Raw genomic sequence first — 17311 nt, 5'->3', positions numbered from 1 at the left:
ATACATGGATATTATCAATTTAAAATTGTTATATATGATAATAAACATTTAATCATTCTTATCTCTTGGCCTTTTTTCTGACAAAAGATGGGTTTGATCTGATGTTCAGTCAGGAATTATGTATTTGTGTATCGTGTTCAATAATAAGTTCAAAGCTGTGGTCACATCAAGCAAAATACACACAAAGTCCACACTTGAGCTAATTACTGTAAAACGAGTAGTGACCTTGAACAAGCCTTCTGGGCTTCTTTCCTCTCCTGCACAATGAATTTCATTTTAATGTTATATTGTCCTATTGTTTTTTATCATAACCATTGTGCTTCTTTTTCGCAACAACCCATTACATTATGATACAGATACTTATGAAAACAATTCCTCAGATATGAACAAATGCTGTCCTATTGTACAGAAAGACTTCTTGTCATAGCAGTGGCATCAAAGTTCATGCCACAGACTAGAGGTTGCAGATACTTGTTGACGTGGACTTTAATCCACTAGGAGGCGCTGTGATCCAGGTGTCCACTAGTCACTGCCTGCTTGACCTCCTTTAGCTTTTATTTTTACAGTCAAAATGCACAGAATGACGACCGTGGTCAAGTTCATACTTTATCATGATACTGACATGACTAAAAGAAAAAAAAAGACGTTCAATTCAAATTCAAACCACAAAAACGAAATGAAAACAAAGGCTTTTTAAAGATGTAGAAGTCGGCCTTAATGCAGGCCTACGCAAAATGGCTTCATATCAGTCATATGCTGAAGAATATACAGTATGCTTGATAAGTATTCACATTATCAAGCACAATACACACAAAGTCCACACTTGAGCCAATTACAGTAAAATGAGTAGCAACCACAGTAATGCCCAACCAGAGCAGCATCTATTGGCAGAAGAACATCTGAACACTTGTTAGTGGCCCAACAGCAATTGTTGAGGAAGTGTTGTCAGTGTGTGTTTGCATGTGCATGCATAGACTGCCTGTGTATGTGTGATTAACTCTAATTTATCAACTCATCAGAAGGCAGAATCTCATCTAGTCAGGGCTGTGTAGAATTCCTGTCTCACTCTGTCATTACTAATGTGTGTGTGTTTGTGTGCATGTGTGTGTCTATGTTTGTGTGTCCATGTAAGCTTGCATACGAGCATATTTGTGTATATGTTTGAGTGTATATAGTGTATTCGCTGGGAAACAGAAACAGTTAATGATAGTTTAAGAGTGCTGGGTCTCTGTTAAAGGGGATCTAGGGTAGAGGTAGTTTACAATGTTGTTTTTTTGCTGTTACAAAAATCCAACTGTTGAGCTTACAACCCCAGTGTGAATGCACTCAGTTTGTATTTCTAATGCAACTAAACAGTAGAAACACCACAGAAATGGCCAATAAAATTGACATGCTGAATGGCACATGCTGATGATAGCATATACTGTACATGCTTCTTCTTATGCCCTGTCTGGACAGACCTTGAATCTGGCTTAGCAATTGCATGTGTGGAACACGCAAATGTTTCAGTTTTGGGCCTAGCTCCAAGTTTGTGCCTGGGATTTTCCACCTCAGGACAGAGGAGGAAAGGATATGATGTATCACTGTTTGAATAAAGGGAATGACGATGTTGACCTGAGAGCATCTCTCACCCGAGGAAATCACGGCAGAGAGGAGGAGGCAACAGCGAGGTGAGCACTGGCATTTTTTCCCACAGCCACAAGAGAAAAGAGCAAGAAACTGAGATTAGAAGTTTTAAAAAATACTTTGTAACAGTTCTCTTTCCGTTAGAGGCAGTCCTAGATCTCAGCTGACTGAGAAAACTGATGTTTTCTTTACATATCTTGCGGCTAATGTTGCTAATAGGCAAGTTGGCCTTGCTGACGGGGCAAAAAAGTTTGAAAATAAGTTATCACAACCTCCGATCACTCGAACTACTCATGCACAGGAACCCCCACGCATAGTTCTGAGCTGTGCAGCAGGAGTAAATATTGCCAAAAATAGATCACAGGGGAGAGCAGAGCACATCTGGTGCGTTGGAGAGGTGGAAGCAGGCCTCAAAGTAACTCACTCTCTCTCTTTGCTTTTGTTAAAGTTGTTAATTTGATAGCTCACAGCATTTGGTAAACCGGGTCATAGATATGTAAGAAATACTATTGTTACAATAGGGCAGCATGGTTGGACAGCATGCAGGACAGCAAAGTACTACAATAATGTTTCTTTCTTTTTTCTTTTAATATTGTTTTTAATGGGGGGCTCTGTTTCAATTATTTGATTTTATAATTTCACACTTAATAGCAGTGGGGGGGGGTTATTGCTGTAATTGTATCATGTATTTATGTGTGCATGTATGTGAAAGTATGTGTACACATATGTTTTAATGCTATGTTCCTTTTGCTATAGAAACAGCTGTGTGAACATAATGATGGATGCAGTGTGCTGATTGCTCTCAGAAACATCAGTGTTTGTGTGGCAATAGCAGAGACCTAGCCAACTAACATACAAACTGAAATGTAACGATAGCATCTAACAGCTAACAGCTAACTAGCTGACGTTACCGTTAGGCTACAAACTATTTCAAATAGAACTCCAGTCTGTTGGCTACTAGCCAGAAATGTTGTGCTTTAAGGTGTCTTAGTTAAAGCTAGTATGTAAAACAATTTCTGTCTTCTACTCTATACTGATGTGCAGCAGTTATGTACAAATCAGAACAGCCATGTTTGCTGCCAATAGGCAGCTGTTGTAGTTAACAGGCAACGTGGACCCAGGCAAGATGGCGGACGGTTCTCACACAGTTAATGATGTAATGTCCCCTCTACTGTTTTATCTCTATGGGTTCATCACTAATCAACACACAGGCGTGACTTACATCCTGATTAATTAGACAACTGTTTAATGCAGAAAGGAATTTAGAATAGTTAAAAGTGTTTTCATTGCATTTGACAATTGATGTGCTTTGTTGTGACCCATACATCAACTTGAGATCTGGAGAACTAAGATAAACAATTTAAAATGTGTCAAGTTTAAACTGAGTGAAACCAATTTACCTTTTTATAACCCAGTTATTTTGTTGTACACTAGTTACCAAGTGATGTGATAAAAATGACTCAGTGTTTGCCTGTTTTTTGTCCCATAGTTATCCGGCACTTGTTTTTAACCGTGCAGAGTGATCTACTGCTGCAGTGCTGCTTGTGTCTTCATAATTCTCAACCTCACAATCAGGGTACACCAAACTAATTTCCTCTTTATACACATTCCTGTGTGTATTATATTTACAAAGCACTAAACCACTGGCAGCCTTACACAGAGTCAACTAACATTGTATTTCATTTAACTTCTTAATGCACATTCCTTTATACTACTAGTACTATTACTAATACTACTACTACTAATAATAATGATCAAATATCTTGTGGGTGCTGAACATGTCAATTCTTTGTACAGGACAGAGTCGACTTCCCTGAATCCTCAAAACATGGAAGAGGGACTCCGCAAACTGACGGTAAATTGCTATACAGTCCTCACAGAATTCATGTATTGATATTGGAGAAGCTTTTTATGGAGCTTATGACTGAGGTTTGGGAGGAGAGATTCTATATGTTCTATGCATGCTGCCTATACACCTTACAGTCAGTTGGGTCCAGTGAGAGTGTTCTGCACACCCTCAGTTCTCGACCAAGGACCAACTCATCTCACTGTGTCATGACCAAAGACTTTGCACAGTCATTGTCTATCCATTCACAATTACGCATACCGCCGACCCCTCACAATCATTTGTGCATAAAATTACCTCAGAACATTATGAATCTCAAACTGGTGAACTTGACCTCAACAGATGGTCAAACCAGTGTGTGTGAAATCTATTACCTTTGTGTCAAGGTAGCTCTGAGATACCTAAACCTCTGATGACCACAGCAGATAGGTAATATGCTACTGTAGCATGAGGGGTTGCAGCTGTAATTGTAGTCCTTTAACAAGACACTGAACCCAACCAGCTCCAGGAGGGACATTGACATGAATTTAATCAGTTAATTAATAACAGTTATAATAATCATAAACATATCAAAATCAATAGAGTTCTTCCTCTAGGGGTCATCAATGTCCATACCAAATTTGAAAAGATTCTTATAAAAACTGCTCAAGTTATTGTGTTCACATGAAGGAAGCGGCGGCGGGTGGGGTGAATCCATAATAATAATAATATCCATAATATCCCCAAAACTCATTTCGGGGATATAGTAATTTCTCCTCTAGAGATCAGAAATGTAAACAAGCACAGATCCTGTACAGACCCACGGTGCGTGTGCACTGCGACACGGTTAAATGACCTAATTCCACTAACGTTACTTAAATACCACAAGGTAACGTTAAAGTCACCTACCGTTACAGTTTGTAGGGCAGCGAAGACGAGTTACTGTCTACAAATCCCTGTTACTGACTATGGAATGTCAAGTTTCACTTTTGTTTTCACACTGGGAGACTGTGGATTAACTTCAGTGCTGCTGGTCTGCTGTCTGCACATCTCCAAATGACATACATGACATGATGCGCATTAGAGATCGATTTAGATCCATTTCTACACACTGACCAAATTGTGTGCTTCTGTATGGGAAACACTGCATCTCAAAACCTCACAGTCATCTCACAGTCAAAAACGCCCTCTAGAGGTCATCTGACAAAGCGCATCATCTCACTAAAGGCCTGGATATGCTTCCTCAGAACCGCTTCTGAGAACCTCCCAAAACGAACTTCCAGAAGCCCTGAACCTTCATGGTTCTTCAGAACAACAGGGTTTGTAGGAGGAGCTGGAGGCTGTCCGTCAAACAAGGGGGAGGGGTGGTAAACAGACACACACACACACACACACACCTTTCTTCCCTCTGTATCTCTTCCCCTGCGGCTCCACTCTCCCCGGCTTTTGCAGCGTGTTTTTTGGCTTTATTGAGCTTGTCACGTAAACCCGGTAATTTCCCTTATAGGCTACTGTATATATTCTACTGTGGCCGGCTGCCACGGTAAGATCATGACATGCCATGCTAAAGATATGTTCAAAATAACTGTATTTTTGGTCGAAATAGTCTCACTTGGTAGGCTATGCTGCTGTGCATTGAGAACTGTAGATCCAGTGTTTCTAGGCGCCGCTGCTGAAAATGCACCAGATTATATATTTTTTTTAAATCAAATGTATTTCTGCCTTGATAACAGTCATGATCAAAGTGACAAATAGCAACGTGTGGTGGCGGACAGAGAGAGAAGCACACAGACACACTGCTGCCTCCTTCAGTCATTTCTATAATACCTATATATATCGTTTCTAGAATAATTCAGTCATTTCTAGAATAATTGCAGCTATATCGTTTCTAGAATAATTCAGTAGGCTAATAGTAATAATTGCCAAAAAAAAAAAAAGCCAAAGCTTCAAAGGTATTTTTACGCACAGCCATTACGCACAGTCACACAGTAGGTCTGATTTATGATCCGTTGTGCGTTATTCCTATTCCCACATTACCTTACGATATGGTGACAATATGGAAACTTATTTACTCCACTGGTATATATTTAACTCTGTTGAGACCTAACAGGCTGCTATGGACTGAAAAGATTAAGGCTCAAAATAAAATGTCGCACAAATTCCCTCTTTGATATTATCCTTCTCTTTGCCACATAGCTATATCACACTCACCTCAGCTCAGTCAGAAAGTGTCCACATGTTTGCATGGAGGTACGCACACTCGGTGTTCTCCTACTCAGAAGCAATCTCTCTCTCTCTCTCTCTCTCTCTCTCTGTGTGTGTCTCATATATGGATAGAATTCTTTAGGGAAACATTACTTGTATGATAGCGGTTTGCACTTGTATTTTTCATTTTCATACCTCCTTGTGTAACATATCACCAGGCAAAAATGCATTCCAAAACTATCCCCCTTCTGTTTTTGTCTACAAATTGCACCCTGCTGCCATTTCTAATATCATTCAGTCATTTCCTACACTGTTAGAAGAGGGAGTACGGAGACAGCAGTTATCAGGTTCTGAAACACCAGAAGCAGTGCTATGTACACTGGAATTGGTGTTTGGGGGGTGCTCGAGTTGAAACACTGATATCAGTGTTTGGGAGCACTTTAAACAATATTTTGGTGGAAACATCAACCACACAAGATGCTTCAGTCGGCCCTGTAACTCCCTATATTTCAACCACTGGCCCATTCTAACAGCACAAAGATTTTAGTAGCCACAAATAAAGCTGTATTGGCGGTGCACAACTTCTCTGATGCCCTCACTGCCCTTGCTTTCTCGTACTTCATTTTGTGGTAGCAGTATCCCAAAATGTATACAACTACGGACTAATCCTAACCCTAACAGATAATATATGGATACTATGGATCAGTCCCTGTCTGTTCATCCGTCTGTGCGTCCATCAGTCCTTCCATCACACACAACATTTTGAATGCCACTGAACCAATGTTTATTCATTATTGTGTAGTTGTCTATAGTACAGTACACAATATAATTGTCACACAATATCTTTGACGTTACTTACGAATTTGTACGAAACTTAGGGACATATGATGTATGTCATTGCTTCATGTGGGCATGGATGGCCTTACAATACGATATCTTGTATGCAGCTGATTGTTTATTGATAAAACTAAGATTTGTTTGTGACTCCATGAAGCATAAATGAAGCATAGTAAGTAGCAAGTAAAAAGTAAAAATCTTTTTCTGTCCTCATTTGTAGTAAAGATATTTTAATTCATTGAACAATATTTGACAAATAGGTAAAAATGTTGGTTGATACACCATATGAGGGTGTATCGATATGAAACCATATGAAACAATGCTAAACACTATAGTGGTGTTTGGAGTACATGACAAAAGGGATTAAATATACCATAGTGGTGTCTGAAGTGCCACAAAGTAAGCAATCAAAACACCATAGTGGTGTTTGGATTCCCTGACAGTCTGCTATTAAAACACTGTAGTGGTGTTTTCAGTCCATGAAAGTAAGGTATCGACCGTCTTTTGAATCTCTCTGTTTCTGAGAGTGACTTTTCCGACCTTTTCCGATTATTTTGTGAATATTTCCTGTTTGAAACACAAAATCTCAGTTAAAATGCCATACTATCAAAATTTTTGAAATTATCTTTCAAAACAGTCTGTCTACAGTATCACTCTGGAAAAGCATCTGATAGAATCTAAAGCCTTTTCTCTTCTCACAGATCAATCCTGCACCCAGTCAAGAGAGAGTGAAGAAGGAGGATGATGGTGATTCCAGGGTCAGTAGACTGCGTAATGTTTTCTACATGCATAAAACAGGTTGCATGTTTATCACATGAATCTCACTTTTATCTTCTTGCTGTGATTTCCTGCAGGAGGGATATCCTCGGTGTTTCAGATTTCAATTCATCAACGATTGCAAGACTTACATAATTACCTGTAATCAACCCTGCACAGTCCTGGAGGCTCTAAAAACAAGAGATGTATATAATGCAAAAAACTATTCAGATAACAATATTGTAATTCAGTCGGGCAGAGCAGAGAAGAAAATCGCTGTTGCAACACATTTTCCTTGTCATTTGATTGGGGATGATGAGTTGGTGGTCATATCATGTAAATCAAAACAGGTTGAAGAGACCCAAGATCCCCAGCAAGCAATACTCCCAAAGAGTAGATACATTACATTCTACATTGATACAGTGGGAGGAACAAACGCCAAAACAAAACAGCTGTTTATAAATAATGCTTTCAAACAGTTGAAGTATCTCTGCATCTATGCAGAGAAGGAGATCACTGTGGAAGAAGCTCTGAAAAGAGATGGTCGCTTCATGAATACCCTCGGCAACTTCACCCTCTCTGATAATGCAGGTTCAGACCTATGCATTGAACATGATCACCAGGTTAACGACCTCAATGGAAAAGAGTTAAAGATATGTCTTCCACGAGGAACACCAGCCAAATCCAGAAACAAGGAAAAGCAGCAGGCAAAGCAAGGTGCATCACATGATTCACAACACAGTGATGATAAGTCAGAGGCAAAACCAATCTCAGGCAACAGCAAAGTCAGCAGCAGCGTCAACATTGACCATGCAGAGAATTCTAGACTCAAACTGAAACAATGGATGGAGAGTCGATTCCCAGGTAATTCCTATCAGAAAGCATTGGATCTGAGGAAGGAAGACTTTGGAAAGATCCAGCAGTCATTTAGTGAAGTTCACAGAGTCAGGAAGCTGCTAGAGCTGAGCCAATCAGTTTGCAGAGTTGTTGTTGGGGATGTTTGTCAGGGCACAGGCTTTATCCTGTTTGATAACTTCATCCTGACTACTGCACACTTATTCAAAGACTGTGTTGTACAAGATGGAGATAAGTGGCAGGTAACTACAGATGTACATGCTGTATTTAACTATGAAAACCCATCTGGTAGAGATTCCTATTGGGTCAAAGTTAAGAAAACAATCATTGACTGCAATTATCATGCAAGTGGACATGAACTGGATTATGCCATACTTGAGCTTGAGCTTGACCCTGACACACAGACAGCAGCTCCTCAGACAGAGTCAGAGGCCTCTCAGACAAAACAGAAGCCCAAGCTACCACCAGGACTCCTGAAGATATGTGGTCCAGTACCTGTAGATGGTGAAGCCTGCATTATCGGTCACCCAGCAGGAGGTGTGAAAAAACTGGATCCCATATGTATCATTGAGAAAGAGAAGAGAGTGGAGGCTGTAGACAAATATGTAGAGACCTATAAAGACCATGTGTTTCCTCTCTGCTCAGTGCTCAAAAATCATGGCATTCACAACATAATGCAGGGAGGAGCTAAAGTGGACAAAGTAGTGACCTACAACACCTTCATGTATCACGGCTCTTCTGGCTCCCCAGTGTTTGATGCTCATGGCCGAGTGTTTGGTTTGCACACTGCTGGCTTCTTCTGTGAAGAGATTGACAGCAGTGTGATAGAGTACGCCCATCCTCTGATCGCCATATTCAAGACATTTGTGATTAAGCTGAAGAAAAGCAAAAATGACGAGCTTTTGGAGAAAGTTAAGAAGGAGGTGAAGAACAACCTCTATCTGAAGGCCCCTCTTAAAGAGGCCCTTGAGTCTGTCAGTGATATTAAGCCATCAGACCCTAGACCCTAGCTATCAGAGCCAATGGAGACTAGTTAGGTAGCTGGTTACAGCTCCTTCATACTGGGATGTCAGACACCACTTCCTGTTCCCTGGTCAGAGGTGGTTAGCACAGCAGCTAGTGTTTTCCAGTTGATCAAATCATTGTTTACTCCTAGTGACACAATGGTCAGTCATTTTAAAAAGAAAGGATTATGTAAATGTAAATATGTCAATCTTGTGATTTATTAAAAATGTCTCATTCTAAATGGGTAAGAGAAGTGACTGACTTGACAACAGACAATGCGCCTGTCATTTTCAGATCTTCCATTGAGTCTGTGATTTCTCTTACAAATCCAATAGTTTAGTTTAGTGCTGGTGAAGCTGTGTATCAGCAATGAATATGAGGTGACCTTCTTTTTTTTTTTTTAAACCATTTATTTTTATTATTATTTTATTATTATTATTATTTTATTATATTATTTTTGATGAAAATTAAATCAAGGATACAATGTAAAAGTTAACATACAATGTAGACAATTGCCCCTTCCCTCTCCCCCAAACATCTCATCCAGGAAAGAAAAACAAACAAACAAAAGAAAAAGAGGAGTTGCAGCTATGGCAATGAGATAAAAGATACAGTGCATTTCAATTTAGACATATAAAGTACAGCGAATGTGCAGACAATAGAGCAGTAACAACCAGAGCAGTGTCATACAAATGTAGAGCATAGCATAAGAATAATAGATATTTTCAATACAAATGTACATACTATAGTATCAAACGCCTATATAGGACAAGCCAGGAGAGGATTCATGAATTCATGAAGGTGTTGCAGATCTTTCGCTTTCAAGAAGACGTAGAAAAAGGCCCCAAATTTTGTAGAATTCACAGAGCTTACGTTTGAGACTATGTTAGTTTTTCTAGTGCAAGACAGGATGATAGTCCTTTAAGCCAGTGGTTGATGTGAGGGCATGACACATTTTTCCAGTAGATCGCGATCAGACGTTTTGTGTGAATTAAGCAGAGATCAACCATTTTAATTTCATGCTTTCCCAAAGATAGATTTTTAGGGTATAGGCCCAAGATGCAGAGTTTGGGACTAAGAAGGATGGGCTTAGAGGTTATTTGGGAAATTAAACTTATTACTTCTTTCCAAAATGTTTGCATCTTCTCACATTCCCAAATACAGTGGAAAAGGGTTCCTTTATGAGTTTGGTATTTAACACAGGTGTCTGGGATGTCTGGATTAAATGTATTTATCTTTACAGGGGTAATGTACGTTCTCATTATCCAGTTGTATTGAATCAGTTTAAGTCTAGAATTTATTGAAAGGCTTTGGGCCTTAGTGCATATCTAGCTCCATTCACAATCCAGAACATCCTCATGCAAATCTTCACTCCATGATGCTCTTTTAGAGTCAGATGATTCTTTAGAGTAAGATGAGAATGTATCATGGAGTAGAGAGATCTGGCCTCTACTATGTTGGTGCTGGGTCGCGAACTGTTCTAGTACTGTTAGAGGGGGACAGTTTAATGAATGGTTTTACTTTGAACTAATAAAGCTGCACAACTGTAAGTATTTAAAGAAGTGGGACTGCGGAACATTGTGTTTATCTTTGAGGTCGTTAAATGACATCAAAGTAACCCCATCATAAAGATCCATGATCCTACGAATGCCTTTTTGTGACCACTGCTTGAATCTTCCCAGGTTTGAAGTCTGTGTTACCCCAAATAGGGGAGAAGCGGGATGGAGGTGGGATTTTGCCTAGAGCATTCTGCGCCTCATGCCATACCAACAGAGTATTTCTAACAAAAGGGTTGAGAGAGATTTTCTTTAAGTTCTTACAAGAATCGGAATACAAGTATGCATCTAAACCTAGCCCTTTTGCGGCCAATGCTTCGATTTTTACCCAGGGTAAATGTGGTTGCGAAGAAAACCACAAGGGGGCAGCTCTTAATTAGGAATTATGCATTTGTGTATCGTGTTCAATAATAAGTTAAGTTCAAAGCTGTGGTCACATCAAGCAAAATACACACAAAGTCCACACTTGAGCCAATTACTGTAAAACGAGTAGCAGCCACAGTAATGCCCAACCAGAGCAGCATCTATTGGTAGAAGAACATCTGAACACTGTTTTGTGCCCAACAGTTTTGTCAGAGTGTGTGTGTGTGTGTGTGTAACAAAGAAAAAACTCACAAGAATCATTTTGTTTCCACTTTCCATCGTATTCCATGTTGTCCGTCTGTGAGTCACCAGTAAAAATGACAGAATCTTCCCCTGTTTTTGTGGTTTGAATTTGAATTGAATGTCTTTTTTTTCTTTTAGTCATGTCAGTATCATGATAAAGTATGAACTTGACCACGGTCGTCATTCTGTGCATTTTGACTGTCAAAATAAAAGCTAAAGGAGGTCAAGCAGGCAGTGACTAGTGGACACCTGGATTACAGAGCCTCCTAGTGGATTAAAGTCCACATGTCAACAAGTATCTGCAACCTCTAGTCTGTGGCATGAACTTTGATGCCACTGCTATGACAAGAAGTCTTTCTGTACAATAGGACAGCATTTGTTCATATCTGAGGAATTGTTTTCATAAGTATCTGTATCATAATGTTAATGAGGGGAATGACATACACAGGCAGTCTATATGCATGCACACAGACAGACAGACAGACAGACATACACACACCTATACAGCCAAAACATTGGGCCACTAATGACTGTTCAGATGTTCTTCTACCAATAGATGCTGCTCTGGTTGGGCATTACTGTGGTTGCTACTCATTTTACAGTAATTGGCTCAAGTGTGAACTTTGTGTGTATTTTGCTTGATGTGACCACAGCTTTGAACTTATTATTGAACACGATACACAAATGCATAATTCCTGACTGAACATCAGATCAAACAAAGACAAAAAGTCCAAGATGTAAGAATGATTAAATGTTTATTATCATAAAGATATAACAATTTCATCATTATCATTATTAGTGTCACCTCATACACATTGCTGATACACAGATTCACTCACTTCATGTGAAAATCTCAGTTCATATTTGCAGTGGACTACGTTTTTCATTTGTTTTAACAGATGTAACCTTTCACCAACGCTAAACTAAACTATGGGATTTGCAACAGAAATCATTGAATCTATGGCAGATCTGAAAATGACGTGTCAAGTCAGTAACTTCTCTTACACATTTAGAACTAGCCATTTTAATAAGAGAAAAGATGTACATAATCTTTTCTTTAACCATTGTGTCACTGGGAGTAAACAATGATTTGATCAACTGGAAAACACTAGCTGCTGTGCTAACAACCTGTGACCAGGGAACAAGTGATGTTTGACATACCAGTATGAAGGAGCTGTAACCAGCTACCTAATTAGTCTCCATTGGCTCCACAGGGTCTGATGGCTCATCATCACTGACAGACTCAAGGGCCTCTTTAAGAGGGACCTTCAGATAGAGGTTGTTCTTTACCTCCTCCTTAACTTTCTCCAAAAGCTTGTCATTTTTGCTTTTCTTCAGCTGAATCACAAATGTCTTGAATATGGTGTCCAAACGATGAGCGTACTCTATCACACTCCGCTCATGCTTTGGAAACCCATAGCCACAGCCAGCAGTGTGCAAACCAAACACTCGGCCATGAGCATCAAACACTGGGGAGCCAGAAGAGCCGTGATACATGAAGGTGTTGTAGGTCACTACTTGGTCCACTTTATCTCCACCTTGCATTATGTTGTGAATGCCTTGGTTTTTGAGCACTTCAGCGATTGAGTAGAAAGTAAACAGAGTGTCTTTGTAGGTCTCTAAATGTTTGTCTACAGCCTCCCCTCTCCTCTCTTTCTCAATGATACATGTGGGATCCAGTTTTTTCACACCTCCTGCTGGGTGACCGATAATGTAGATTTTACCATTCACAGGTACTGGACCACATATCTTTAGAAGTCCTGGTGGTAGTTTGGGCTTCTGTGTGTGAAGGTCAAGCTCAAGTATGGCATAATCTAGTGCACATGCACTTATAGGAGCATTGAAGTCAATGATTGTTTTCTTAACTTTGACGAGATGGGAATCTTTACCATAGTTAAATACAGCATATACATCTGTTGTTACCTGCCACTTATCTCCAACTTGTACAACCCACCCTCTGAATAAGTGTGCATTAGTCACGATTACATTACCAAACAGGATAAAGCCTGTGCCCTGATAACCCTTCTCAACAACAATTTTGCAAACTGACTGGCCCAGGTCTTGCAGCTGCTTGTTTCTGTGTTCTTTCTTGTTTCTTCACTAAATGACTGCTGGATCTCACCAAAGTCTTCCTCCTTCAGATTCAATGCTTCCTGAGAGGAATCACCTGGGCATCGACTCTCCTTATATGGGATATTACAAATCTTTTCATGGTCAGTGGTGACGTTGCTGCTGACACTGCTGCCTCTCTGGTTCACTACATCTGAGGTTGGTTTTGCCTCTGACTTATTACTGTGTTGTGAAACATGTGATGCAGCTTCCTTTGGCTCCTGATTTTCCTTGTTTTCCTCAGAAAGTAGGGATTTGACTCTTTGTCTTCCCAACTTTGACCTTCCTTTTCTTCCTGGAAGAGTACATCCAGCGCGACGGTTCGGATCTTGCGGGGTGAGGGTGCACTTGCCGAAGTTATTCAAGCGACGATGAGGATGTCCCACCTGCAGGAAATCAGAGTAAGAAGATAAAAGTGAGATTCATGTGGTAAACATGCAACCTGTTTTGTGCATGTAGAATGCATTACACAGTCTACTGACCCTGGAATCACCATCCTCCTCCTCCTCCTCCTTCACTCTCTCTTGACTGGGTGCAGGATTGATCTGTGAGAAGAGAAAAGGCTTTAGATTCTATCGGATGCTTTTCCAGAGTGATACTGTAGACAGACTGTTTTGAAAGATATTTTCTAAAATTTTGATAGTGTGTGTATTTTTCAGTGAAAAATGGTATGGTCTAGGTATGTCTTCATGTGATGCAAACAGAAGCTGATACATATTTCCAAATATGTATCCATTTCCAATTTCCTCAATATATGATTTGAAGTGTATTTGTAAGGTAGCCTATCTATTGAAATTTGTGCTTCTTAGGGGCAGTTAGATCTTTAAACTGTCAGTATTTGATAGGATTGTTTGGTTGTTTATGAACGTCCTAAGTGACTGATGTCTGAATATTTATTTAATAAATTAATAATATATTGTTAACATGTTTACAAGATTACATGTTGTATGCTGTTGATTTTAAAATACATTTTCCCGAGACTGCAAAATCACGTTACCCTGCTGTAAGCGACACTACAGACGGGATTGAGAAGCCTGTCAATCTTTGATCTGACCAATTGAAGAGCAGCACACCCCCACCACTCCAAACCACCAAACATTTCTTTGCATTTTAATACTTGGACAAATTTCCTTCCACAGTTGCATTCCCTAATCAGTCTCCTGTGGCTGTCTTATAATGTAAAAGAAATTTGATGTCATTGTGGAAACACCCTGATGAAAGCCTGATGGCTTAAATGCCAGCATTAATAAATAAATGTTTCTTTCGAATCTAGAATTTGAGTGTTTTTTATTGTGCAGAAACCCCCACTGGAACCAACGGGTTGTATTGTGGAGGAAGTGGAGTAGAAGAGACGCAAGAAACAAGTGAAGCAGGGTCCAAAATTAACTTTTTGGCCCATCTGCCAATGGCAGGTAAACTGAAAAAATTTACCAGCCAAAATAGTATGCAAATTAATCTTTGAAGTTAATGGCTGCGTATCTGATCCGACTCTTCAGACACAAACGGCCAGAACCGAAAGGTAATCGGTGTAGCTAGTTGTAAGGCTTATTGAACTACACCAAAAAATCTGCTTAAGCGGCCGGGGCCCAGAGGATGGAGCAGGCTGCTTATGCTTTCCCTCAAAATACATGGCAACGGGCCTCCAGAGACCGTGCTGACAAAATTAAACAATTCATATAGGAGGAAGGGCCACACAACCCACACAGTTATGGCCTGTCATCTCGCCAAATCCCGCGAGAGCACGAAAGCAGAAGTACCAGCAGGCGAAATGAGCAGCGAGGCAGCCGCACAGCTACCTGCTACCTCGCAAGCACTCCTGAGGGGTATTCCAGAAACACGGTTTAAGAAATCCTAAACTAAATCCTGAATTCTGACTTGAGTGAGCTAGAAACGGCATAGTGGGAATTTTCGGTTCCATAACAACTTATTCAGATTTCAGTGATTGGGCTTGATCAAGTGCGGATAGGTTGAGACTGAAGTATGCATGTTCACGGTGAAGTTATAAAGCCATCCTCAGTCGAGGACTGAAAATAGGATTAATGATGGATTCAGAGGCGACAAGCAGAGCAGAGCATCATATTTCACTCCAGCCGAACATGAAATATTAATGGCAGCTGACAGTGAATTTCAGCATATATCTTGCAACACTTGTGAGACTTGGCATGTCAAACATTTTTAGATTTTCATATGTGAGTTAACTATCAAGTTTAATGCTTGTTTTAGTCATTCAACATTTAACAGACCTCTGTAAACTAATGTTTAATTAATAGGAGGGATGCAACATATTGCCTGAATTGTACACTCTTAATTCTTTTTTTATATTTTATTCAGGTGTAATCCAGGCAGCATGAAATGCTCTTGGCAACAAATAATTTAAAAAAAAAGTATAAGAACATAATTCAAATTTATGTTTCAACATAATTCAAACATAATTCAAAGAAGGTTGAGGCTGTAACATGGGTGAGGGTCCCACCACCACGTTTCACAGCAGCAGAGGAACTGGCCCTTACTCTGACAGTGGTACATCATGATGGCATGAAGGAGCTGATCAGAGCAACTACCTCCAGGACACACACGCCTACATAAAGGGTATCTCTTATCTCTTATCTCTTAACTCTATCTCCAATTTTATACAGAAAGCTTCCAGTAGCGGAAAAAACGAAGGGGCGATGCATAACGTGTACAGAGGTGAGAGGTGGGAAATGTGAGGCTGAAGAAGCTATTCAGATAAATTGACTCTTTTGAAAAACGGTAATGCTTGCGATGAAATGCTACAGATGGGTGTGATAAAATATATATCGCCCTCTCTCAACGTAAAGCCCTGCAAATAATTTGAGCTTCCATGTCGACGGGATCTCCCATGACAGGTTTAAAGCCATTTTCCAGAAAAGTTGAACGAACTGACTTGTGTGATGCTTAAATGCTGCAGGCTCAGTCGGGGTTTAACTCAAGTCAGCCTCAAGTAAACCTGCCACAGAGCAGGTTAGCTTGAGAACATAAGTTGCCATAGTAACTGATCTAGACTTACTCTGATCTCAGTTTTTGGAACAGAAAATCCTGGATTTTCGTGAATTCTGAGTTAACAGATCTGGATAACTTGCCATTCTGCTTTCTGGAATACCCCTCCTATTACTGTGTGTTTGGTGTTTATTTATTTTTCCCACAACATGGCGTACCACCTCCTCCCCCGCTCCGGGTTCGGCTGAAGCCTGCATACCCAGTGGTGGAAGAAGTACTCTGATCCTTTACTTAAGTAAAAGTACCAATACAGCAATGTAAAAATACTCCATTACAAGTAAAAGTCCTGCATGAAAAATCCTACTTAAGTAAAAGTACATAAGTATTAGCAGCAAAATGTAGTTAAAGTATTAAAGTAAAATTAGTGGTTTGGTCCCTCTGACTGATATTTTATTATAATTTAATATGAAATATCCATAAAATATGTCACTTCGTCAGGGGTCGGCTGTTGACTCAGTGATAGAATAGGGGTCCCTTAAGGAAAAGGGTTGGGAAGCACTTGGAATGCTAATGAGCATGAAAAGGTGCTTATATTCCCATAAAATGAACGTCACTGTGTCCAAAGATAGGAGACTTGTCAAGTCTTGAGACACTTGGTCACAAGAGGGCACTATGTTCCTTAGAGCAGTGGTTCTCAACGTGGGGCCCGGGGGACCACCAGGGGTCCTTGAGGGAGGTTCCAGGGGGTCCCCAGAAAATTGATGAGGTGTTAAACTTCGCTATTATTTCATTTACAAGAAGCCAACACAATTAGAGAATGTAGAAGAAAAGACTATCCTGATCATAGTTTCTCTGTTATCTCTCTACCTACAATACAGATAGTCATGGGATTCTGGACAAAATCATATCTAATAATAAAAAATATTCTCAATGCTGTGTTCATTATTGTGTGTGTCTGTGTGTGTGTGTGAGA

General features: G+C 39.9%; 1 protein-coding gene and 1 pseudogene across 1 annotated transcript; one reads left to right on the top strand and one right to left on the bottom strand.

The window, feature by feature from the left end:
- Positions 1-3454: 3454 nt before the first annotated feature.
- On the top strand, positions 3455-9114 carry LOC139660049 (serine protease FAM111A-like). Its single transcript, XM_071538091.1, has 3 exons — positions 3455-3481; positions 7195-7251; positions 7348-9114. The coding sequence occupies exons 1-3, from the start codon at positions 3455-3457 to the stop codon at positions 9112-9114; spliced, it is 1851 nt and encodes a 616-aa protein (XP_071394192.1).
- A 3345-nt stretch (positions 9115-12459) lies between these two features.
- LOC139660047 (uncharacterized) lies at positions 12460-15100 on the bottom strand (annotated as a pseudogene).
- Positions 15101-17311: the final 2211 nt, after the last annotated feature.

This window comes from Centroberyx affinis, unplaced genomic scaffold (genome assembly GCF_046629955.1).
Source record: "Centroberyx affinis isolate AG114_WGS23_722 - 3 ecotype Tasmania unplaced genomic scaffold, CSIRO-AGI_Caff_v1 ptg003206l_1, whole genome shotgun sequence".
Lineage (NCBI taxonomy): Eukaryota > Metazoa > Chordata > Actinopteri > Beryciformes > Berycidae > Centroberyx > Centroberyx affinis.
The sequence above is the reverse complement of the archived record's forward strand: the minus strand, read 5'-3'. Positions and strand labels throughout refer to the sequence as shown.